At 45.7% G+C, this 24,838-nt stretch overlaps 1 protein-coding gene across 1 annotated transcript in view; it reads left to right on the forward strand.

The window, feature by feature from the left end:
• Positions 1-24,838, forward strand: part of NDUFA7 (NADH:ubiquinone oxidoreductase subunit A7) — a 59,564-nt gene that overhangs the window by 30,260 nt on the left and 4,466 nt on the right. Inside the window, exon 3 of the mRNA XM_040322343.1 lies at positions 21,303-21,452. Within this exon, the coding sequence (XP_040178277.1) occupies positions 21,303-21,452 (150 nt within the window). The remainder of the gene's footprint in view (positions 1-21,302; positions 21,453-24,838) is intronic.

Consider the following 24,838-nt stretch of genomic DNA (forward strand, 5'->3'; position numbering starts at 1 on the left):
CGTCCTGGATTACCCAAGGATATTTGGTCACACAGAGAGGCCTGTTTCCACAGAAGTGCCTAAGTTCGCATAAAGATGCTTGTATGCATAAAAATGCTGGAATCACACATGATTACCTGATCACCCAAGTCCTTGATTCCCCAAGGATATTTGGTCACACAAAGAGGCTTGTTTCCACAGAAATGCCTAGAATCGCATAAAGAGGCTCGAAGGCATAAAAATGCTGGAATCACACATGATTACCTGATCACCCAAGCCCTTGATTCCCCAAGGATATTTGGTCACACAAAGAGGCTTGTTTCCACAGAAATGCCTAGAATCGCATAAAGAGGCTTGAAGGCATAAAAATGCTGAATCACACATGATTACCCGATCACCCAAGTCCTTGATTACTCGAGGATATTTTGGTCGCACAGAGAGGCTTGTTTCTACAAGAATGCCTAAAGATCGCTTAAAGATGCTTGAATGCAAAAATAAGCTGGATCACACATGGTTGTCAGATCAACAGCGTCCTGGATTACCCAAGGATACTTGATCACATAGAGAGGCTTGTTTCACAGAAATGCCTAAAGTCGCATTAAGATGCTTGAGTGCATAAGGATGCTGGATCGCACAGGGGTGCTTGGTCACACAAGAGTCCTTGGTCACACAAGGGTTCTTGTCCGCACAGTAGTGCTTAAAATGCATAAGATGTTGATCGCATGGAAGATGCTGAATCGCATAAGGATGCATGATTACTTTAAAGTTGTACATGGCGGCCTAATTAAGCAATACAGGATTCCTTGTGTTTGCATAGAAATACGTGTCTGCATGGGTTCATGTTGCACATTGTTGCATAACACGTTTATATCGCATGCTTGCTTGCAAGATGCTTGTTCCAGAGCACACATGCTATATGCATGTTTTTCTTAAAACATATTTATATGAATTCATGCTTCCAGGAACACACGCTGCCATGTACACACACTTCCATTGAGGCATATGGCTTTAACACTTGCCACATACACACATGGGGAGCCAGTTGCATATGTGTTTATTTACTTGGGTCTGCAGAGGTTGTCTGCGTTTCGCAGGGGAACAGCACTATCTCCAGTTGGTGGTCTTGCCCTTTTGGGTTAGCCTCCGTGCCTGGGTTGTCAGGGTGCTAGGGCCCGCCTCTAGCAGGTCTGTAGGCCCAGGGTATAGCAGTAATGGCATACCGAAGCAAACTCCTGCTGTTGGGTCAGTCAGTAGCATGGCTGGACCTAAGGGTGTCCAGCATGGTCAAGTATCTGGAACTCTAAAGATACATTCTTTCATTTGACAAGAAGCTGGGTATGTTTGGCACAGTCCAAAAAGGAGTTTTTTTTTTGGCCTCAGACAAGACCATCGCTATAAGAAAACTGGTCTATGTGGTCACGGCAAGGAACAGTTCCTTACTTTTGGCCTTTTGATTAAGGCACTAGGGAAGATGCTGGCTTCATTCAAGACAGTTCCCTATACTAACTTTTATTCAGGGCTGTTATAAACAGTATTTTGTCGGCCTAGAAAGAGTGGATCTTGACCTAGCATTATCCAAAGAACCCGGTCCCAGAGATATGCTGGAATTCCTCTTGGTGATTCTTAACTAAAAGGGTTTGCCAGGTCAGGAAGAGACCATGGCCCAGGGGAAGTAGTCAAGCTCCAAGGGAGCCTTATCTGTCAGCTAGAGCTACCGATGGAGCATCTGGCTTAGGGGCCTGAACGTTCAGGTGGCAGGTTGGTTCTGTCAGAGTACAATCAGACTATGCCATACTAGTGATTTACTTAATTTACCAAGGAGGAGCTTGTGCCTTGCCTATTGGCATTCGTCATTTCATGAAATGCAGAATTGGCAGGCGATTCGCTGGAGCCGTCAACAAGTGTCTCCGGGAGAATGACCTCTACACCCCGACTGTTTTCCTGACCAAATGTCACAGAAATAGTACCCTGTACATAAGATGTATTGGCGTCCAGGCTCAACAAGAGATTGAACAGCTTGGGGTCAAGGATAAAGGATCCACCCGCATGCGGGGCAGATGTGTTTTTAATCCGAGGGGGGGGACCAGTTGTCACTGGTTGTGTCTCTCCCCCCAGTGCCGCGACTTTTGTGGCTTCTATGCAACATTTAGAGGAGAACGGAAGCTGGCCTGATTACTCCGGCATAACCCTGACGACCTCTCGGTGCAGGAACAGTAAGGGGGTAGTAGAGGACCCACAGTCCCTTACATCTTGTCCAGGCCTACTTTGCAGGGGGTATTACATTCTGCCTTGCAACAGGTGAATTAATGGTCTGGCTATTATAGACCACATTCTCGAGGATCGGGGCTTTCAGAATCAGCGGCAATTCCCTTGATTCATACAAGAGAGCTGGCCTCCAGGACCAGATAGCCTACGGTCTGGAAGGCCCATGTTCCTGGTGTGAAACCAGATGGTGGCATCCGTGGAAGTTTGTCAAAGGTAAAATTCCTGCCTTCCTACATTGGGAAGGAGACGAGCTAGCCTTAAGTTATATCAAGGATCCGATCTCGGCCTTGCTTCCAAAGGTCGATTACTTCACACTCTTTGGTCCGGGCTGTTATGCACGTCACCCCTTGTATAAGTCTACCAGTTAGGTCGCCCTTGTGCTCGGAGGATTGGCTCTAGTTTTGTCGGCTTACAGGGTCAGCTCCTTGGGCCGATGCACCATATTTCCCTTCATCCTTTAACAAGGGAATTGGTGTTCTTGGTTGTGGTAGCCTCCAAGAGTTTCAGTATTGGCAACTTTCTTGGTATAGAGCCATACTCAATTATTCTTACAAGTAGAGTGATTTTCATCCTCACCCAACCTTATTTACTAGAAGGATCTAGTATTCATTTGAATCTAGATATTCTTACCTTCCCTTTTTTTCAAAACCTTGTTTCACGGAAGGAAAGGTTATTGCTTTTCTCTCAATTGAGATGAGAGCAGTTAAATACCTATCTGAAGGTTTCAGATATAGAAAGCTGACGTTTTTATTGGGCTGCCAGAAGACCCTAGATGGGCAGGCAGTGTTCAGGTCAGCTATTAAAATGGTTACACTCTCTCTCTCGTTGGAGTAAGAAGGGTCTAGGCCAGTGATGGCGAACCATGGCACCCCAGATGTTTTGGAACTACATTTCCCATGATGCTTCACTACACTGCAGAGTGCATGAGCATCATGGGAAATGTAGTTCCAAAACATCTGGGGTGCCAAGGTTTGCCATCACTGGTCTAGGCCTATCTGAAGCGGCTGCTCGGATACGGAAAACTGATGTTGTTGCGCTACCAGGAGGCCCCAGGAAAGGGCAGGCAGCGTCTAAATCAACTGTTTTTAAGGTTGATTCATCAGGTTATTATTCAGGCTTGTGGTTAGAGTAGGATTCTCCCTGTTTTTTTGTGGGGGTGCTCCCTACCAGGATGGTAAGCGCTTTATGCGCAATGCATTTCCAAGCCTTTATGACGCAGATTTTCAAGGCCGCAACTTGGTCATCTGTGCTTACGTTCACTAACTCCTATCAGGTGAACATAAGACGGCAAGAGGATGCAGCTTTTTGGCGCAGTATGCTGCAGGCAGCATTATAGGTCCTCACGTCTGATGGCGGTCTGCGTTGTTGGTGTCTCCCTCCCCTCAGTAAGCATTGCTTTGGGACATCCCACATAGTAATGAATATGCAGCTCTGTGTCCCGTGATGTACGATAAAGAAAATAGGATTTTTATAACAGCTTACTTGTAAAATCCTTTTCTTGGAGTACATCACGGGACACAGAGCTCCCACCCCTCTTGTTTGGGGATATTGGGACACTTATTGCTTTGCTACAAAAACTGAGGAACTCCCAGTAGGGGAGGGGTTATATAGGGAGGGAACTTCCTGTTTAATTGATTACACCAGTGTCCATCACCTGAAGGTAGACTCTATAACCCACATAGTAATGAATATGCAGCTCTGTGTCCCGTGATGTACTCCAAGAAAAGGATTTTACAAGTAAGCTGTTATAAAAATCCTATTTTCTTTGACCTTTCTTAATTGTGTATCCTGAGTTTCTGTTGTCCGGTGTGACCTGTCCACTTTTGGATCCATACAAAAATTTAGGTCTCCTCCTAATATTATCTTTCCCCTGCTGTAGTCTTTTAATTTCCCCAAAATTCCCAATAGGTATTTCATCGGGGAGGTATTGGGTGCATATACGTTTGCAAGGGTATACTCCTCTTCCTCCAATTTTCCTCTCAGAAAGAGGAATCTCCCTTCTGGGTCTGTTAGTCTATCTGTAAGCACAAACCTAGTGCCCTTTGCTATCCCAATTGCTACCCCTCTGGCCCTCTTAGAAATGGTATCTCCATAGTACCAAGTGGGAAAGTCAGACGAGTATATCCTTGCATTTGATCCTATTGTAAGATGGGTTTCTTGTAAGAAGGTGATGTCTGCAATTCCTTTAACACCTTATGTCTCTTGAATGGGCTGTTTAGACCCTTTACATTATATGAGAGACATTTAATTACTGGCATCTTCGTTTTTTTTTTTTCCCCCCCTAAATCTACGTCACCAATTTTCCTTTCTATGGTTTACGCTCTCTTCTAATTGTCTAGGTGAGACAGGGTATCTTCCCTCCCTCCCCCCCTCTGTCCCTCCCCCCTCCCCTCCTCCCGCCCTCCCGTTTGGTCTATTAACCACTTAACGACAGCCCACTGTATATATACGTCCTATTTTTAAAGCTGAATATCTCGGTAACGGCAGCAGCTGCTGCCAGAACCGGGATATCCACCTTTACAGTGGGCTGCCGTGTAAACGATAACGGCGGTCTCCGCGGCGGATTCGCCGCGAGATCGCCGTTATCGGTGGCGGGAGAGGCCCCTCCCGCCGCTTTTACGCGCACTCCGCCGCTTTTTTTTTTTTTTTTCTTGCATTGAAGCCTAAATATGGATCTGAGCTCTTTTTGACCCCAGATCTCATATTTAAGAGGACCTGTCATGCTTTTTTCTATTACAAGGGATGTTTACATTCCTTGTAATAGGAATAAAAGTGATAATTTTTTTTTTTTATTTCAGTGTAAAAAATAATAAAATTAATAAAAATAAATAAGAAAACAAAAAAAAGCGCCCCGTCGAGCTCGTGCGCAGAAGCGAACGCATACGCGAGTAGCGCCGCCATATGAAAACAGTATTCAAACCACACAAGTGAGGTATCGCCGCGATCGTTAGAGCGAGAGCAATAATTATAGCCCTAGAGCTACTCTGTAGCTCAAAAAATGCAACCTATAGAATTTTTTAAACGTCGCCTATCAAGATTTTTAAGGGTAAAAGTTTGACGCCATGCCACGAGCGGGCGCAATTTTAAAGCGTGACATGTTGGGTATCATTTTACTCGGCGTAACATTATCTTTCACAATATATAAAAAAATTGGGCCAAATTTATTGTTGTCTTATTTTTTAATTCAAAAAAGTTAATTTTTTCCAAAAAAAGTGCGCTTGTAAGACCGCTGCGAAAATACGGTGTGACAAAAAGTATTGCGATGACCGCCATTTTATTCTCTAGGGTGTTAGAAAAAAATATATATATAATTTTTGGGGGTTTTAAGTAATTTTCTAGCAAAAAAAACTGTTTTAGTCTTGTAAATCCCGAATCTGAAAAACAGGCTCGGGGCTTAAGTGGTTAAAGACCCCTGAACCAACTACCATGTCTTGGTCCAGATCGCTCTGGGTGAGGATTTGGGATTTTCCCTCACCCCCCTATCTTTTGGATAGGTGAGGGACAAACTTCAATCATCTCCCCCATATCCACCAGGGGCCCTCTCGGGTCTCCCAGGCTGACAGGGGGAGAGGAAAAAAAAAAACGAAAAAACAAACCAAAGGAGCCCTCGGAGAAAAGGTCCTGAAGAGATCTGATACAACAAAAGACAGCGCCGGGTAGAGAGAGACGGAGAGGGCAGGGGGGCCTCGCGATAGAGCCCCCCTCTCTACTCCCCCCCTCCCAACTCCAACCCGAAAGGTCGGGTACCCGAATGTCCCCTTTCCCGCAGAACTCGTTTAAGTCCTCGGGAAATCTCAATACTGCAGATCTCCCCTCTCCCGTCCCGATCAAGCGAGCAGGGAACCCCCAGGGGTATTAGATCTTTTTGACAAAGGGACTAGTTGCGGACGTCTTCCCTATGTCCACCAGGGGTCCCCTCATCTCCCGAAACCGATGGGGAGAGGGAAAAGAAGAGAAGGACACCATCAAGAGGGACCCTAGGGAGACAAATTTAGCCTAAGTCGGAGCCAGGCGGATAAGAGAGGGAGAGGGATGGGTGGTCTTCAAGAAAGAAACCCCCACATCCCTCCCGGCTCCCCCCCCCTACTCCCAGCCCGGCAAGTCAGGGATCCGAATATCCAATTTCCTGCAAAATTCGCTTAGGTCCTCGGGGAATCTCAGGGTCGCAGATCTTCCCTCTCTTGTCCCAATTAAGCAGGCAGGAAATCCCCAGTTATATTTGATGTTTAGATCGATCATCTGTTTCAGGAGTGGTTTTAATAACCATCTCCTTGCCAAAGTTTCTGGGGCCACGTCGGTGAAAATTCGGAGGTCGACCCCCTCAAAAAACAATCGGGGGTTGCCCCCTCAGCTTCTTCCATATTTCTTCTTTATCTTCATAGAATCGGAGCCTTATTATAACATCTCTTGTTCGCTCGGGGAGCACTCTTTTTGGGTTTCCTACCCGATGGACCCTTTCGATCATGATTGGGTTGTCTGCTGTTCTTTCCAATATATAGGATTAAATATCGTCTGCATTATTGTCCTGAGATCCTCCCCCCCTCTTCTCTGGTAATGATTTGATCCTCAGGTTTTGTCTCTGGTTTCTATTTTCCTGGTCTTCTAATTTATAGAGAATATGCCTCTGTTGTAATTGGATCTGATCGATCTGGGTTTTTAGTGAGTTTTGATTCTTGTTTCTCAATTTGTTCCTCTGCTGATTCTATTCTGGAGAGCATATGACCAAAATCTGTCCGTAAGTTCTGTATCTCCCCCTTTATCGCATTTTCCAATTTTAGCAACATCTCTGCCATTTCTCCCTTAGAGGGGGACTGTGCATCTATCCTACTGCTTTCCAGTCCATTTCTCATAGATACCTCCTCTCTTGATTCCAAGGATGTTTCTCTGGAGGTTTCGCTGTGGGGCTTCTCATTTTCGATCTTTTTTGTTTCCTTGTTGTTGCTTTGTTGCCCCCTGCCCCCCAGGGGCCCGTGGGCTTTCTCTGCTGGTTACGAAGGGCCTTATTGAGCTTGTTGCTGCTGTACTTCTCGGGGTGGTGGGGGGACCCCCCTTTGTTGATCTACTTATCATTCTACTCATGTTAGGTTCTTTCCTTCTAATTCTTTTCCCCAGCTTGACCCTTTGTTTCCAATGATTAAAACAAAATTTGGTTTAGATGTAGTAGCCTACCCGACGGGGTGAGGGAAGGAGATGTCTAGATGTTTTTTTTTTTTTTTTTTTTTTCCCCTTTCTATTAATATTGAACTTTTCCGGTTTTAACCCCCTGTGTGTCACTTCGTCTTGTTATGCGTGCTTGAACCGCTTTGAGTATCGCCCTCTTATGATCTTTGATCACGTATTGGAAAAAAGGGGGTTATTACTAACAGGTGATAGGAGAGCGTGCCCCCGTGTTATTCCTGTGTGCTTTAGTTTTCAGGGGATCCTTTTCCTTCCCCCTTTCACTCCACTAGCCCCGGCTCTACAGTACTTGCTGAGCCAGGAAGCTGGAATAACAATCGAACAGCAGAACTCGGTGAAAAAAAAAAGAAAGAGACTAAGGGAGCAATTTCGCTAAGAAATCGCAAATTCACGTGGGAGCTTGCCTGTTGTTACTAATCGCTTCCCAATCCCTCTTCTCATCTCTTTTCTACTCAACCTTCCCCTATGCCAGAGTTATGTCACCGTTTGGTCTTAATAATCTCTTGGTCTCTCCCCCTGTATATGTATAACTAAACTTCCTTCAGTGAGATTTCAGACCAATAGCAGGGGGGTCGCATGCGTTTGCAAAGACCTGAGTTCATGGTTCAGCGAGACCCGCAGGCTAATTTGAAAACCATGCCATTGACTTTCGTACCAATATAAAATGAATTGCATAAATTAGTTCAGCATACAGAGTACAGAGTTCAAAAAGCCCAGGTACCAATATAAGTGAGCTGTTTGAGATACCTTGGGTGTTTGCACCATGTGCTTCTTTTGCATATAATGGTTTTACTAATAATTTACGGTTTGTTTTCCTCGAATGCCCCCCTTTTGGCACTCTGCCCCAAATTCAGGTCAGATTCAAATTCAGGTCTTTTCTCACACATTTCTTTTACTGTACATTTTGTTGATTTTGTGTGCTTACTCGCAAGGTACAGTCCCTTACAATTTTTCAGTAATGGTACATTTTCATACCTTAGGGATCCAGCAAATAAAAAGTGAATAGTGCATAACAGACCTGTTCGATAGCGGTGCTTTCCGACCCTCCTTCAGAGGGTTTCCCCTGCCTTACCTCCGTACTTCCAGACTTTGCGTAGGTAGTTTCTTGCCGCTGACCTTACTATTTGTAATGGTGGATGAAGCAATAGGTTCGTCTGTGTGGGCTCGGCATGCTCCGTCCTCCCGCCGTGAGATTCGCCTCCTCCTTATGTTTCGTCTGTCCCCGCTTCACACCGGCAGTTCTCACGGGCCCCCACCTCAGCACAGTCTACAGTGTGAAGTACAAAGGCTCCACCGCTCGCCGCACCACGCGGTGGCTTCCGTACGGGTCCTCCGCTGTGCAGCGCGGTAGTCGGCGTGTGGCGTATGGTGTGGAGGCAGCCGTCAGTCGTCTCCTCCTTTCGGTTAGCGCAGTCCGTCCTTCCCCTCAAGCAGTCCCATGGTTTTTCATTCCCCCTCACCTACGAGCGCGCCACGTCCTCACGTGCACGCCATTCTGTGACGGCAAGGCACTGTTGAGACCATTTAAATTTAATTTATAATTAGATAACTTCAATTCTTCCTCCGAAATCGCCACTCTCATCGCTTCTGATTTATCATAATTAATCTTAAAGTTTGATAGGTCTCCATATATCTTCAATTCTTGTAACAAACTAGGAAGGGATACCATCGGGCTAGTCAAGCTATACATCATATCGTCCGCATATGCTGAAATCTTGTATTCTGTACCTCCCAGAGACACATCCTTAATATCTGGATTCAATCGAATCCTACTTAGTAAGGGTTCCACTGATGGCGCAAATAAAAGCGGAGATAGAGGGCACCCCTGTCTTGTCCCGTTCGACAACTTAAAAGGTGGAGACAGTATTCCATTTACTCTGACCTGGGCCATCGGATGGGTGTAATTACTTGTGATCCATTGTAACATCTTATTACCGAACCCCATGTGTCTCAGTACCATGAACATAAATTGACAATTTTTCCGGTCAAAAGCTTTTTCAGCATCCGTTCCAAGAAAGACACTAGGGGTTCGGGAAGTGCCAGCCAAATGGATCAAGTTCAAGGTCTTGACCGTATTGTCCCGTGCTTCACGCATCTGCACAAATCCCACCTGATCTTTATGGACAAGACCGTGTATGTGCTACTCTACCCGCATTGCCAAGATCTTGGCAAAGAGCTTCAGGTCCTCATTCAATAGTGATATAGGTCTGTAGCTCCCACATTGGGAAGGGTCCTTCCCTTCCTTGGGTATAACCGCTATCGCCGCTTTCAAAGATTCAGTGTGAAAGGCGCCTGTATCTCCTAGCCCGTTAAACATTTTTACCATAAATGGACCCAAGATCGGAAAAAGAAGTCTATAATATTGAATAGTAAACCCATCTGGGCCTGGTGATTTTCCTCCCTTCCCCATTTTCACTGCCTCCTGTATCTCTTCTATAGTAATTGGCTTTTCCATCTCTTGGCTCATCTCTGATGTCAAACTCGAAATACCTTCTGTTGCTATGTAATTTCCCATTGCCACATGATCCTGAGAACTTGTTTGTAAATTGTACAAGGTACTAAAAAGGTCCCCAAATCTCTGTGCAATCTCTCTAGAGAAAACGAGTTTCTCCCCTCCTACTCCCAAAATCATTGGGATATAAGTCCTTACTTGTTGTTCCCTCAACGAGCTAGCCAGTTGCTTCCCACATTTGTTACCAAATTCGTAGTTCTGCCTTCTACCTATCTGTATTGCCCTTTTCGCTCTGTATAGATGTAGTTCAGTGATTTGTCTACGTGCCGCCAGGAGGTCCCTTTCTAACTCTGGGATCGGACTCTGTTTATGTCTTGTTTCTAAACGTAAAATATCTGTCATAAGGGTTGTTAACTTTAATTCCCTTTCCCTCTTTATCCTTGCCCCATGTTTCATCAAGACACCCCTTATCACCGCCTTGTGGGCCTCCCAGACCACCCCTAGATTAGTCTGGGGTATCATTTGTCTCAAAATGCCACTTTAATTCCCTCCGTACATCTTCCAATACGACATCATCCTGTAACAGACTCTCATTCAGCCTCCAGGACCCAAATCCGGGAGGCCAAGAGTCCCCTAGTGTATATTTCAAAAAGATTGGAGTGTGATCTGTCCATGTAATTTCCCCTATTCCAACCTCCTTGACTGCATGTAACTGATTATGTGGAATAAAATAATAGTCTATACGAGAATATATTTTATGAGGGATAGCGTAAAAGGAATAATCTCGTTCTCCTGGGTGTGTCATTCTCCATATATCTATTAATCTCCCTTGTTGCAGCAACTGCCGTATACGTTTCCGGGTTCCCGCCGCAACTGACGAGTCTCCGGACGGTGTATCTACACTAGGATCAAGGGGAATATTCAGATCCCCTCCCAGGATCAACTGTCCTTCCTGGAAACCTGCTAATTTGTCCAAGAACTTCCTCAGGAACAAATCCTGTTGTATGTTGGGGGCGTAGAAAGTGGCCAGCGTTATTACTAATCCCCCTATCGTCCTTTTCAATGCTAAATACTGCCCCCCGGTATCCACAAGGGAGTCTGTAAGTGCCCACGGGGTGTTGTTTGAGATTAAAATTGATACTCCCCCCTTCTTTGCCACCGGGTTCGTCGCATGGTATACCGTCGGAAAAAATCTGTTTCTAAGAAAGGGGAGCCCCCCTTTCCTAAAATGTGTCTCCTGTACAAATGCTATGTTACTCCCCCTCTTCTTCAACTCCTGTAAGAGAATCCACCTCTTATCCGGGACATTTAATCCCTTTACATTAATTGATATAGTTGAAAGGGCATCCATTTCTAGGCCAACCAAACACAATTCCCAAACAAACCTCTGAGGCCGGGTAGGCCTCAACAGCCCACTAACGGTAAACCCGGTCACGACGGGGGGAGAGAGGGAGAAGCCGAAAAAAAAGGAAACCCCAAAACTGCCCTCCCCCTACTCTAATCTGATATCTCTGGAGAGAAAAAGGGAAGAAATGCTGAACCTCCCCTCCTCCCCAGGGATATCCCAAAGCTAATGCTTTAGACCAGGGGTGGGCAATTATTTTTTCGATGGGGCCACATGAGAAACTAAAAATATTTTGGAGGGCCGGGCCAAAAGGCTATACTGCATAAAATCAATTGTATTTCTTTATAAAAAGCAGTAAATATCATTGTTGGACAACTGGTACGAGTACTTGTTATAGTTAAACAATGAAAAAGTGAGGTTGCCTTACAAGAAAAAAAAATTAATTTATTAAACAAAATTTCCTAAAACAATGAACATTTTTCACTATTTGTGACTCATATTAGTGAAAATTTCGAATCACGTTCACTCAAACACATTTTGAGTTTCATTTACTGTTGGAAAGAGTTTTTTGGCGGAAAAGGAGACATGACGGAGGAAGCCTGAGGAGCCAAGCGGACACAGGAGCCACAGCCGCCGCTACAGAAGAAGGAAGTGACGCGTATGACGGGTACAAGTGACTGCATATGGAGGGCACAACTGCTGCGCATGACGGGCACAAGTGGCTGCAAATAGTGGGCACAATGGCTGCGTATGATGGGCACAAGTGACTGCATATGGTGGGCACAATTGCTGCGTATGATGGGCACAAGTGGCTGCAAATAGTGGGCACAATGGCTGCGTATGATGGGCACAAGTAGCTGCATATGATGGGCACACTGGCTGGGTATGAAGGGCACAAGTAGCTGCATATGGTGGGCACACTGCCTGCATACGATGGGCACACTGGCTGGGTATGATGGGCACAAGTGGCTGCAAATAGTGGGCACAATGGCTGCGTATGACAGGCACAAGTAGCTGCATATGGTGGGCACACTGGCTGCGTATGATGGGCACAAGTGACTGCATATGGTGGGCACACTGGCTGGGTATGACGGGCACAAGTGACTGCATATGGTGGGCACACTGGCTGCGTATGGTGGGCACAAGTGACTGCATATGGTGGGCAAAATTGCTGCGTATGATGGGCACAAGTGGCTGCAAATAGTGGGCACAAGTAGCTGCATATGGTGGGCACACTGCCTGCGTACGATGGGCACAAGTGACTGCATATGATGGGCACACTGGCTGGGTATGACGGGCACAAGTGACTGCATATGGTGGGCACACTGGCTGCGTATGGTGGGCACAAGTGACTGCATATGGTGGGCACAATTGCTGCGTATGATGGGCACAAGTGGCTGCAAATAGTGGGCACAAGTGGCTGCAAATAGTGGGCACAATGGCTGCGTATGACAGGCACAAGTAGCTGCATATGGTGGGCACAAGTGACTGCATATGGTGGGCACAACTGCTGCGTATGACGGGCACAAGTGATTATATGGTGGGCACAACTGCTGCGTATGACGGGCACAAGTGACTATATGGTGGGCACAACTGCTGCGTATGATGGGCACAAGTGACTGCATATGGTGGGCACAACTGCTGCGTATGACGGGCACAAGTGACTATATGGTGGGCACAACTGCTGCGTATGATGGGCACAAGTGACTGCATATGGTGGGCACAACTGCTGCGTATGACGGGCACAAGTGACTGTATATGGTGGGCACAACTGCTGCGTATGATGGGCACAAGTGACTGCATATGGTGGGCACAACTGCTGCGTATGATGGGCACTTCAGCAGAGCAGGCTAGGGTGCGGGGGTCTCGACCTCGGGAATAAGCAGGCTACTGTGTGTTTACATGGGGCTGGAGGCGGTGCTGCCGATTCTCATTACATCTGTATGTCTTTCCCTCCGCCCCTCCCGCTCTTTAACGCTCTCTGTATCATATCTGTATGTCTCTTTCATTATATCTGTATGTCTCTTTCATTATATCTGTATGTCTCTTTCATTATATCTGTATGTCTCTCTCATTATCTCTGTATGTCTCTCTCATTATATCTGTATGTCTCTCTCATTATATCTGTATGTCTCTTTCATTATATCTGTATGTCTCTTTCATTATATCTGTATGTCTCTTTCATTATATCTGTATGTCTCTTTCTCTCCCGCTGCTCCCTATCTCAGAATGCTGCCGCTCTGTGTATGTTTCCTCGAGGGTCACATATCTCTTTGATTATATCTGTATGTGTGTTTCTCCTCCCCCCCCCCCCCCCCGTGTATGGTTATCATCTGTGTCTCTCCCGCCCATCCCCCCCCCCCCCCCCCCCCGCCGCTCTGTGTATGCCTCCTCGTCACTTCCGTGACAAATTCTGATGGATTCACTGAAGGGTAGTGTCGTGAATGCCCTGGAACGCATCGCATTTTGCATTGGAACGCATTGCGCATGCGCATTTCGCCGCCACGTGACTTCCACAGCATTCTGAGATAGGCAGCCGTCCCCCCCCCCCCCCTCCAGCTCCTTCCAACCACTTCAACGTGCCAGAATATATTACTTACTAATTTTAATTTTAGTTTTACCCCCGCCCACTCCCTGACATCTTATCCCAATCCCAAAAAAAAACCCAGAGAGAGGGGTCAGGTCGGGGAGAGATCTTGGGGAGAAGAGATATCCCCTCTCTTCTTCTCTCTCCTCAAAATTGCCTTGTGTTACCCCCCAGCCCCCCTTAACCACTTCTCGACGGCCGTACGACTTTGTACGGCCGCAGGGTGGCTCTAAATCTCCGGGACGCCGTCTTTTTACAGCCTCCACTCTTCCTGGCCACTGGGGGGTGCGCGAACACGCCCGCCGCATCACTGAGATGCCGATGCGCGTGCCTGGCGGCCGCGATTTCCGCTAGGCACCCGTGATCGGCGGTTACAGAGAGGACGTGGATCTGTGTGTGTAAACACACAGATCAATGTCCTGTCAAGGGAGAGAGGAGACCGATCTATGTCCCTTGTACATAGGGACACAGATCGGTCACCTCCCCCAGTCAGTCCCCCTCCACACACAGTTGGAACACAATGCAGGGTACACATTTAACTCACTCCCTAGTGTTAACCCCTTCAATGCCAGTCACATTTTATACAGTAATTAGTGCACATTTATAGCACTGATCGCAGTATAAATGTGAATGGTGTCAAAAGTGTCCGATGTGTCCGCTATAATGTCGCAGTCCCAATAAAAATCACAGATCGCCGCCATTACTAGTAAAAAAAGAATAATAAAAAAATAATTCTGTCCCCTATTTTATAGGCGCTATAACTTTTGCGCAAACCATTCGATTATTGCGATTTTTTTTTTTTTTTTTTTTTTTTTTTTTACCAAAAATATGTAGAATACATATCGGCCTAGACTGAGAAAAAAAAATTGGGCTATTTATTACAGCAACAAGTAACAAATAGATTTTTTTATTTTTTTTTTTCAAAATGGTCGTGTGTGAGCTTTAACGATGTGAAAAATCCACGCATGCTCAGAAGCAAGTTATGAGACGGGAGCGCTCGTTCTGGTAAAAGTACCATTCGTAATGGAGTAACCACATTCATCACGCTGTAACAGACAGAAAAGCGCGAATCGTCTTTTACTAACAGGAAATCAGCTAAAGCAGCCCAAAGGGTGGCGTCATCCGAATGGAACTTCCCCTTTTTATAGTGCCGAATAAACTCAATTTTACTCATACATTTAGACCTAAATGTATTCAGCCACATGTCTTTGGTAAAAAAAGAAAAAAAATCAATAAGCAAATATTTATTGGTTTGCGCAAAAGTTATAGCGTCTACAAACTAGGGTACATTTTCTGGAATTTACACAGCTTTTAGTTTGACTGCCTATCTCATTTCTTGAGGTGCTAAAATGGCAGGGCAGTACAAACCCCCCCCCCCCCCCAAATGACCCCATTTTGGAAAGTAGACACCCCAAGGAAATTGCTGAGAGGCATGTTGAACCCATTAAATATGTTTTTTGTCCCAAGTGATTGAATAATGACAAAAAATTTTTTACAAAAAGTTGTCACTAAATGATATATTGCTCAAACATGCCATGGTTATATGTGGAATTACACCCCAAAATACATTATCCTGCTTCTCCTGAGTACAGGAATACCACATGTGTGGGACGTTTTGGGAGTCTATTCGTGTACGGGGCCCCGAAATCCAATCATCGCCTTTAGGATTTCTAGGGGGGGAAATATTTGATTTCACTCCTCACTACCTAAGATGGCACATACCCCCCCCCAAATTACCCCATTTTGGAAAGTAGTTACCCCAAGCTTATTGCTGGGAGGCATGTTGAGTATTTTGCAGCTCTCATTTGTTTTTGAAAATGAAGAAAGAAAATAATTTTTTTTTTTTTTTTTTTAATTTTCAAAACTTTGTGACAAAAAGTAAGATATGCAAAATACTCACCATACCTCTCAGCAAATGGCTTGTGGTGTCTACTTTCCAAAATGGGGTCATTTGGGGGGGTTGTGCTATCTGGGCATTTCATGGCCTCTGAAACTGTGATAGGCAGTGAGGAGTGAAATAAAAAATGTAGGTGGTGCTTGGTTTTTGGGGTCCCGTACGCAGCTAGGCTCCCAAAAAGTCTCACACGTGGTATCCCCGTACTCGGGAGAAGAAGCATAATGTATTTTGGGGTAATTTCACCCCATGGCATGTTTGAGCAATATATATATTAGTGACAACTTTGTGCAAAAAAAATAATATTTTTCCCCACAACTTGCGTCCAAAATATAAAATGTTCCATGGACTCAACATGCCTCTCAGCAAATAGCTTGGGGTGTCTACTTTCCAAAATGGGGGCTTTTGGGGGGGGGGGGCTTTGAACTGTCCTGGCATTTTATGCACAACATTTAGAAGCTTATGTCACACACCACCCACTCTTAAGTGGTTGTGTTTATTTATTTTATTTTTTTTCTTTTACCACCATGTTTACAACTGTTTGCTAAAGGTACTATGTTATTGTCATGCATGCACTATCGATATTGGTTGCCACTATGTTTTATGCTATCTGATGTGTCCATCTCTGCGCTGCTGGTCCTGGTCCAGTTGCGGTCTATCATATACGCCCTATAACCGCCATGAGTTCCGGAAGTTTCTCACGTGGAATGTTAGAGGCCTGCGCAATAAGATTAAACGAGCAGCCGCCCTGGTGTTTCTCAAGTCCCAGAGTGCTGAAATTATCACACTAGTCGAGACCCATGTCACGGGCCACTTACAATCCTCTCTCAAAAAGCCTTGGCTAGGGTGGGCCTACAATGTCATCCATACCTCATTTTCCAAAGGAGTATCGGTCCTGGTTGCTAATCGGGTACCGTTTTTGATCTAGTGCTGCTCCAGACATACCAGCAGGGCAGATATGTGTTTATGCACGCCACCATTATTGGATCCCCTATCCTGCTACTAGCTTGCTATGTCCCCCCCCCCCCATACAACTCAGTTGTAATTAAGGAGGGCCTTGCCTTTATGACACAATATCCCTCTGTACCGGCAGTGTGGATGGGGGACTTTAATATGATCCTCATCCCTGCTCTGGACCGAATGGGCACACTGGACACCACCCCCCCAACCCACCGGCCCATACCAGACTACACCACATACTGACTTTGCTCTTGTTGACACTTGGTGCCACAAGCACCCACAATACTAAAGTCTTCTCATGCTTTCAGCCAGCCACAACACAATGTCACAAATTGATTTAATTTTAATTTCAAAGTCCCTGATACCTAAACTGATGTTAGCTTTGCTCCGAGAGTACTTTCGGATCATGCCCCTTACTGGATCACGATCCAGCTCCTGAAGGCCTCCCCTGCTCCTTCTTGGCGGCTAAACCAAGATGACATCCCCACGGAATTGTAATACTATTTTACTGCCAACAGGGACTCGGCTACATATGACATGGTGTGGGAGATGTTTAAGCTCCACGCGCATTGGCATACCTAAACGATCGTCAAAAATATTGTCCAAGAGGCTACAGAACAGCTACAGGTGCTGGAGGAGGCGTTCCATCGGGACCCCTCGCCCAGCACTGCTAACGATCTTAAGATTCAGATGCGACAGGTCTCCGAATTGCACATTGAGAAAGCTAAGCAAAGCATCTTTTCTGTAAACAAAGGGTGTTTGAGTATGGAGAAAGATCAGGAAAACTACTTGCATATCTCGCCCATTTGGATTTGCGTCCCCGGTGGTGGTATCCTTGACCGACCCGCAGGGGAAAGACTTAACTGATCCGCAACAAGTGGCGGAGGGATTTGGTAGATTCTACCGTGCACTGTATACTTCCCGAGTCACCCACACTCCCCAAGATACCAGGGACTACTTAGCGGGAGTTAAATTCCCTAGATTGACAAATGTCCAGCTTGAAATCTTGGAGGCCCCTATTACTAAGGATATTCCCGAGGCTATCTCCTGGCCACATCTAGGGCCCCAGGATCGGACGGCTTGCCTCTTGAATTCTATGCCACCTACTCTGAAATTCTAACCCCTAAACTCTATGACCTGTACAAGCCCATATTTGATTCAGGAGTTCTACCCCCATCTATGAGAGAGGCCCAAATTGTAGTAATCCCTAAGCCTGGTAAGGACCCTAAATACTCTCGGGATTTAGATTTGGCCTCAACTTTATTTGCTGGGTCCAGCTCCTAGATCAGTCCCCAAAGGTCAAGGTGTTTGTGATAGGTTGGCTTTCCGACCAATTCCCACTGGAGAGAGGGACCCGACAAGGCTGCCCCCTTTCCCCCATGCTATACGCATTGGCTGTGGAGCCGTTGGCCATCATGGTCCGTGCAGACACTAGCATCCGAAGCCTCAAGATGGGGAACCTGGAAGAAAAGATTGGGATGTATGCCATTGACATGCTCCTACACTTGGCAGACTCTGGTCCCTCTCTTGTAGCAGCCCTCCACTTCATAGAACGTATGGGCGGCCATTCAGTTCTGAGTATTAACTGGTCTAAATCCCAGATCCTTCCGATTGACCATTCTCTCCCCCCACCCCCTCGTTCACGTCTCCTCCTCTGGCTCTTCCAAGGGTCTCCTTGATCAAGTACCTTGGTGTACAAGTCACCAATCGGATGTAAATGGACTGCCTGTCCGTTTTTTACACCTGACTGCCATCCGATCTGCCATGTCAGCTCCATAGAGGAGGCTGGGCAGTCCCATTGGGTCCACCTGACAGGAAGCCTGTGAAATATTAAGGATATCAAATGAATGTAGGTGTCATGGACCTATAGGAAAAAAGGGGAGAATATGGGAATCCCACCTAATAAGGAATAGTGCAGTACTCACCGATATTATCGGGGGGTGCAATCAAAAAGTACAATATAACAAAAATAAAAAAAGAGACAGACTGCTGCACACCCTAAAGAGTTAACTACAAGTTTATTGAAAAAAATATATCAAAAAGAACACATATGTATCAGGCATAAAAAATGGGTCCCCTACCCAGATAATTCCCTAATGGACACCCCCCCACAAACCGGCATATACTGGTAACTAAAATAAGGGAATACTTGATCCTCCCGAAGGAGGGTCAGAGTAAATAAGTAGCGCACCCACCCTTCACACAATACACAGATCCCCCACCCCACATAAAAAAGCCCAATTGCGAATACAATATATCCCTAATAGTTCCCACACAGGACAGTGGTTTCCTGAAATGACAGGTAAAATTACCACTATCTATGTGAGGGAATGCAGCAAAGAGGGAAACCAAAGGAAGGACATGAAAAATGATCCTGTAATATGGTAGTGGTAATACACCCCTCCACTAGGACTAGTGACCAACAAAGTAATCAATATAAACAAAACCAGTGGGACCGTGAGCCTGAAATAGCTGAGAAAGTCTCTCATGGAGATCACCGTTTAGAAACATATGTAGCTTCCATGTGAATCTGGTTTCATTAATTGAAAGTTATTAGGGAGACATTGAAGAGATGGCGGAGGCACTGTAGTTATTTTTTCTACACAGTCAATTTCACCTGAAATGCACTTAATGAGAGTGCAACAATGTTACCACTGATAGATATCTGAACTGATTCCCATAAAGTGTGGATATAGTCCATTGGGTTGCTTAGGCAAGCATGTCCTTGAAGTGGTTCCTTGTGTTGCTTATGCAGCTTACAGGTTTGGATAGGCAATTAGTGATTAGACAAATGGTGTGATGGTTGTAAGTGACAGTATTAGCAGCGATGTTTCACAACAGTGTAACACAAGATTTACTCACTGTTTGCTGTCAAATGATAGCTCGAGACTGTAGCTATTCCATCCAGTCTATAATCACACTTTTGCTCATGGGGTCTGCAGCCAAACCATCCATTCGTATATCTCCATAGTACCTGAAGTGCTGCTCATTATAAAAGTGCTTGTCCGGTCAGGTGATTGTAAGATCTTATATTCAGTGAAAGACAATGATATATATCCAGTGTCTCTAGTGATAGTTGGTAGTGCCAATGTCCAGAATAGGATAATAAATCTTCAGTCTCCAGTTCAAAAAGTGGCTCAATGCAGAGCATAGCAGTTGTAGTCACTATGTATTGTTCATGTCTCCATAGGATATCCTTCAAATGGCTGCATCAAAGCTCAAGGTGCAAATGTCACCGAGCTAACAAAGGGAAAGGTAGCAAGGCTTAGACATGGATAGGGGGGTCCCTGTACCCCACCAGTTTACATGTTTCGTTCTGCTACTCTCGGAACTTCATCAGGGGACCCATTTTGTATGCCGGATATATTTTTTTCAATAAACTTGTAGTTAACTCTTTAGGGTGTGCAGCAGTCTGTCTGTCTTTTTTTTTTTTTTTTGTTATAGGTGTCATGGACCTCCTTTCTAAGTGGGCATCTTCCACTCAGCGTGCAATGTTGCAAAAACCCATGTTGTCATCACTGCTGGAGAGGATCCTGCATATTACAAAACCAGCCTCTGTGAAAAAAAACTAAAATTTATAGAAGGGTGGTCTCCAGGGGGAATGAATAACAAGGAGTCCGAGCCTTAAAGGGGTTGTAAAGGAATTTTTTTTTTTTTTTCATAATAAGCATCCTTTACCTGCAGACATTCCTCTTTTCACTTCCTCATTGTTCGTTTTTGCTCAAAAAGCAACTTCTATTTCTTCTCTGTTCTGTTCACTTCCTGCTTGTCTGATTTTACTGACCACCGTGACGGGAGGGTTTACTGCGGTGGTCAGTAACATGCTCGCCCCCTCCTGGGAACTACATCTGTGCGGCAGGACGCTCTCTACGTGTTCGAGACTTCAAGGAGGTGTAAATTACTGGGCATGCCGCAGTTCATACTGGGAAATGTAGTTCTTACATGAACGAGCGATGCAAACCAGGAAGTGAATGAGAGAACAGAAACTAGAATGCCGGAGGTGATATAGATGAAGGAATTTAATAGGTATTTACTCGTTTTTTTAACAGAATCATTACACTATTCTGTCTGTCTACCTTGCAGACATTAATTTTAGGGACATTTTTTTTTTTTTCCTTTACAACTCCTTTAAGGCCGTGTACAGACGACCAAACATGTACGATGAAAGCGGTCCGCCGGACAGTTTTCACCGTACATGTCTGGCCGGGGATTTCTGTACGATGGCTGTACTAACCATCGTACAGAAATCCGCACGTAAACACTACGCAGGGGGGTGTCCGCGACGATGGTGGGCCTGCCAGTTAAATGCTTCCACGCATGCGTCAAAGTCATTCGACGCATGCGAGGGATGGCGGGCGCTCGGACATGTACGGTAGGTCTGTACAGACGACCGAACATGTCCGAGCGGGCAGGATTCCAGCGGACTGTTTTAAAACAATTCCAGGTATATTTCCCGCTGGGAAAAGGCACGGCGGGCAAATGTTTGCTGGAATCCTGCACGCTCGGGCCTACACACGACCGAACATGTCTGCTGAAACTGGCCCGCGGACCAGTTTCAGCAGACATGTTTGGTCGTGTGTACAGGGCCTAAGAGTTAGGCTTTTAGGCTACTTGTATTCATATTTTAATCTTTAATTTTCAGGACTCCGCCACCTCCAGCTCTACCCGTGGGTCCAAGTCATAAATTTGCCAACAACTATTATTGTTCACGTGATGGACGCAGAGAAGCTATGCCTCCTTCAATCATTATGTCTTCCCAAAAGGTTCTAGCTGCTGGAGAAACCTTAGTCAGGTAAGTGATTTAGCCTATTACACAGGGTTGAAGCAAAGTTTAACTTTAGTTTGCTTGTGGGGAAGGCTGGGTTAGAATCTATCAGGTTTTACTGTAATGCAAAGTGATTTTGACACCCATCTGTTTTCCTTAGCAATAGTTACTGACTACTGCCAATTACTCTGCTGGATCAACACAGCCGCTGAATTGCTCAAAAATCATCAGGGCCATGGTTTATATTTCCCCCTCCACTGCTTTGCCTTAGAAATGGCTGGATAGCAGCACTCCAAATATTCACCTTTATCAGAAAAATATAAAATCAAGACATCAAAAATCGGTACAGACTAACTGCACTGCCACTGACACACCAAATGCAGTGCTTAGTCATAGCTTCCTTTGAGCTGTGAACTCCCACACTGCTTTGCAGTATGGGGGGGAACAGTCTGAGGCATTAAAACACGCAGCTGGGCTGCACATTTTTACCACACCCCAAAACACAAGTCAATGTGAGGCCTAAGGCCCCTTTTACACGATCGGTCCGATTGGGTCTGCCTATTAATTTTTCCAGCAGACCCTCCATTCACCTCTCTGGAGCGGCAGATGTAATCAGACTTGTGTCTATTTACACCCGCCTAGCTCCAATCTGGTCCGCTAAAAAAACAGGTACAGCTTCAACTCCTAGACATAAACAGATATTTTATTTGGAATAGAAAAAAGTGAGAGTCTCCTTAACCACTTCCCGCCTGGCCTATAGCAGAATGACGGCCGGGAAGTGGTTCCGTTATCCTGACTGGGCGTCATATGACGTCCAGCAGGACAAGCCACCATCACACTGCCCTGTGGGGGGGGGGGTTGACGCAGTAATGTGATGTCAGTCTGACACATCACATTATCAGCGTGATCAGCCATGTCCAGTCATGGCTGATCACAATGTAAACAGGAAGAGCCATTTAACGGCTTTTCTTTACTCTGACAGACGCAAGTAGAGGAGAGACGATCGGCTGCTCTCCTAAAGGGGGGGAAGGGAGTCTGTGCTGATTGTTTGTCAGCGCGGATGCCCATACATGACCACCAGGAATGCCCACAAAGGAACCCCAACAGATATGCCACCCTAGACCACCAGGGATATGCCAATCAGTGCCCAGGCAGCTGCCAGTCGGTGCCCATTAATAGTGCTATCAGTGCTGCATATCAGTGCCCATCGTCGGTGCTATCTCATTGTTTTGTTTTTAAAATTTTTGGTCTTGTTTTTATTTTTTGCTAAATACCACCAAAAGAAAGCTCTTTTGTTTGGGTACAGTGTAGCTTGACCGCACAATTGTCATTTAAAAAGTGACAGTGCAGAAATCTGAAAATTGTCTTGGGCAGGAAGGGGGGTAAGTGCCTGGTATTGAAGTGGTTAAACTACATATTTAAACAATGTATGTTAACAGATTGATGTACACTTAACTTGCTTTATATAGCCCACACTAAGGTGGGAGACAGACAAAGCCACCCAGCTTATAATATGTCCAAATCTAGTGATACATGAAAGCTTCTGACACCTTTCGGAGAAGCCCTGAAGTGTGCAACAGGAGCAAATCAGAAGGCCAACACCTGCAGGTATTAACGAGCAATTATTAAACACGGGTTTGCCCATGAAATCCTTACATGGAGGTTCTGCCCAGGAGCCTGTCAATTGAATGTTGCAGGGTCCATAATGTATGTTTCTAGTTCAGTTTAGGGGTGGGCTATTGCCCAAATCCCAGTACAAAAAGTCCTGATTAAACCACAGCCCCCACTAGTAGGAAGGCGTTAATGGGTTGCAGCCTCTGCTGATCTCTGAGATTGCCAGCCTCAGCTCTGCAGATTGTAGGTGTTGGGCCCTCTGCCTCCAAATGACCACACTAATGATGGACACCTGTCACACAAGGCACATTTGCCCTGTGTTTATAGGAGGTATGCAAACACCCACAAGCAACCAGTACCCAAAGAGAGGACATCCTTCAAAGGGTAACCACCATGTGGCCATCTACCAATATTAAATCGGGTGTCATGGTGGAACCAGAGTACGTGGTGTAGCTTTGCAAACCAGATGAAGTCTGCTGTAATACTCCTAGGAAGTTCAAAGTCTGCCTACTGCTTCCCTGATCGCGCTCCCTCCCTGGTGTCAGTTGATGATGGCACCAGGGAATACTCACAAAACCATTCTATAGCTGTCCTTTAATAGCAGGCTGCATACTGTCCTGGCTTGCCAACATAGTTCCCCTGTCTCTGCAGATGTGCGCCACCCCCCCCCCCCGCCCGCCCGCCCCATATGTAGGGAGTCTGGATGCCTCTGCTACAGCCATGCAGTACTCCCGTCCAAAAATTTCGGGAAGCCAGCGGCCGTGATCCATCCATATTAATTAGCAAACCTCAGGTTTTCAGCCAGCAACGGAGGATATGGTGCTTGACAGAATGTGAGCAAGGGAGGGCTCCCTTACAGCGATCCTCGGGGCACTGAGGCTCTATCTCCTCTGACGGAGAAGGAGCTTTTGTGAAAATCAATAAAAAGTTTGTAATTGTTTTTTTCCAATGCTCTTTAGGAATCCCTTAACCTGGACTCCATTTCAAAGAGCGTTGCAGCACTGGAGCTGCTATCCAGGCAGTAGATAACCTGTACTTGCAGGCTGTGCATCTATCCCTTAGGTGGTTCTCCTTTTGCTCCCATCCTCTGTCCTAGAGGGAGAGGACACAAGGCGGAATGAGCCTTTTACAAAGAGAGACAAGCATCCTATGACCAGGACCCATCCACCTAGGGAGACCCAAATTAAGCCACACCATTAGTACGGGGGGAAAAAGGGATACACGCACACCCAGACTCCCTAGACCAGCCCTGCAGTGAGGACCCCGGTATGACGCTGTGGACTCAAAGGCCAGAGAAAAACAACTAATTTCTTCAGAGTTTCTATCTGGCTACTGCCTGTGGTCTGTCTTTTATGATGTGGATCATGTGTTTCCTGTGCTAGGTGGGAGGAGCCTATCTCTCTGGAAGATGACTGGGGAAAGAAAATTGCTTGATCTCCCATCAACACAATCAGTGTTAATTGGGAGGAATCCATCCTGTAGAGCCATTGTATTCTTTTGGCTGTAATAGCTGCAAGGAATAATCGAATGTAAAATCTGACCGTATGGTTATACCCAAGTCCTACAACTTGGGTACAACCCAAATCGGCCTGCCCATAGCTGCTCCCTGCTGAACCAGCCAAGATTTAAACAACCTATGACTGTATGAATAAAAGGTGATGAGCGCAAACTGAAAATCAAACAGTGAATAACAAGACAGTCCATAGGGACTGATAACAATCTATTTATAAACCAAATCAATGGGCTGTGTATTAAAGTGAAAAACACCCAAATAAAAAACTAAATTCAATAATAAAGTC

This window comes from Rana temporaria, chromosome 1, assembly GCF_905171775.1.
Source record: "Rana temporaria chromosome 1, aRanTem1.1, whole genome shotgun sequence".
Lineage (NCBI taxonomy): Eukaryota > Metazoa > Chordata > Amphibia > Anura > Ranidae > Rana > Rana temporaria.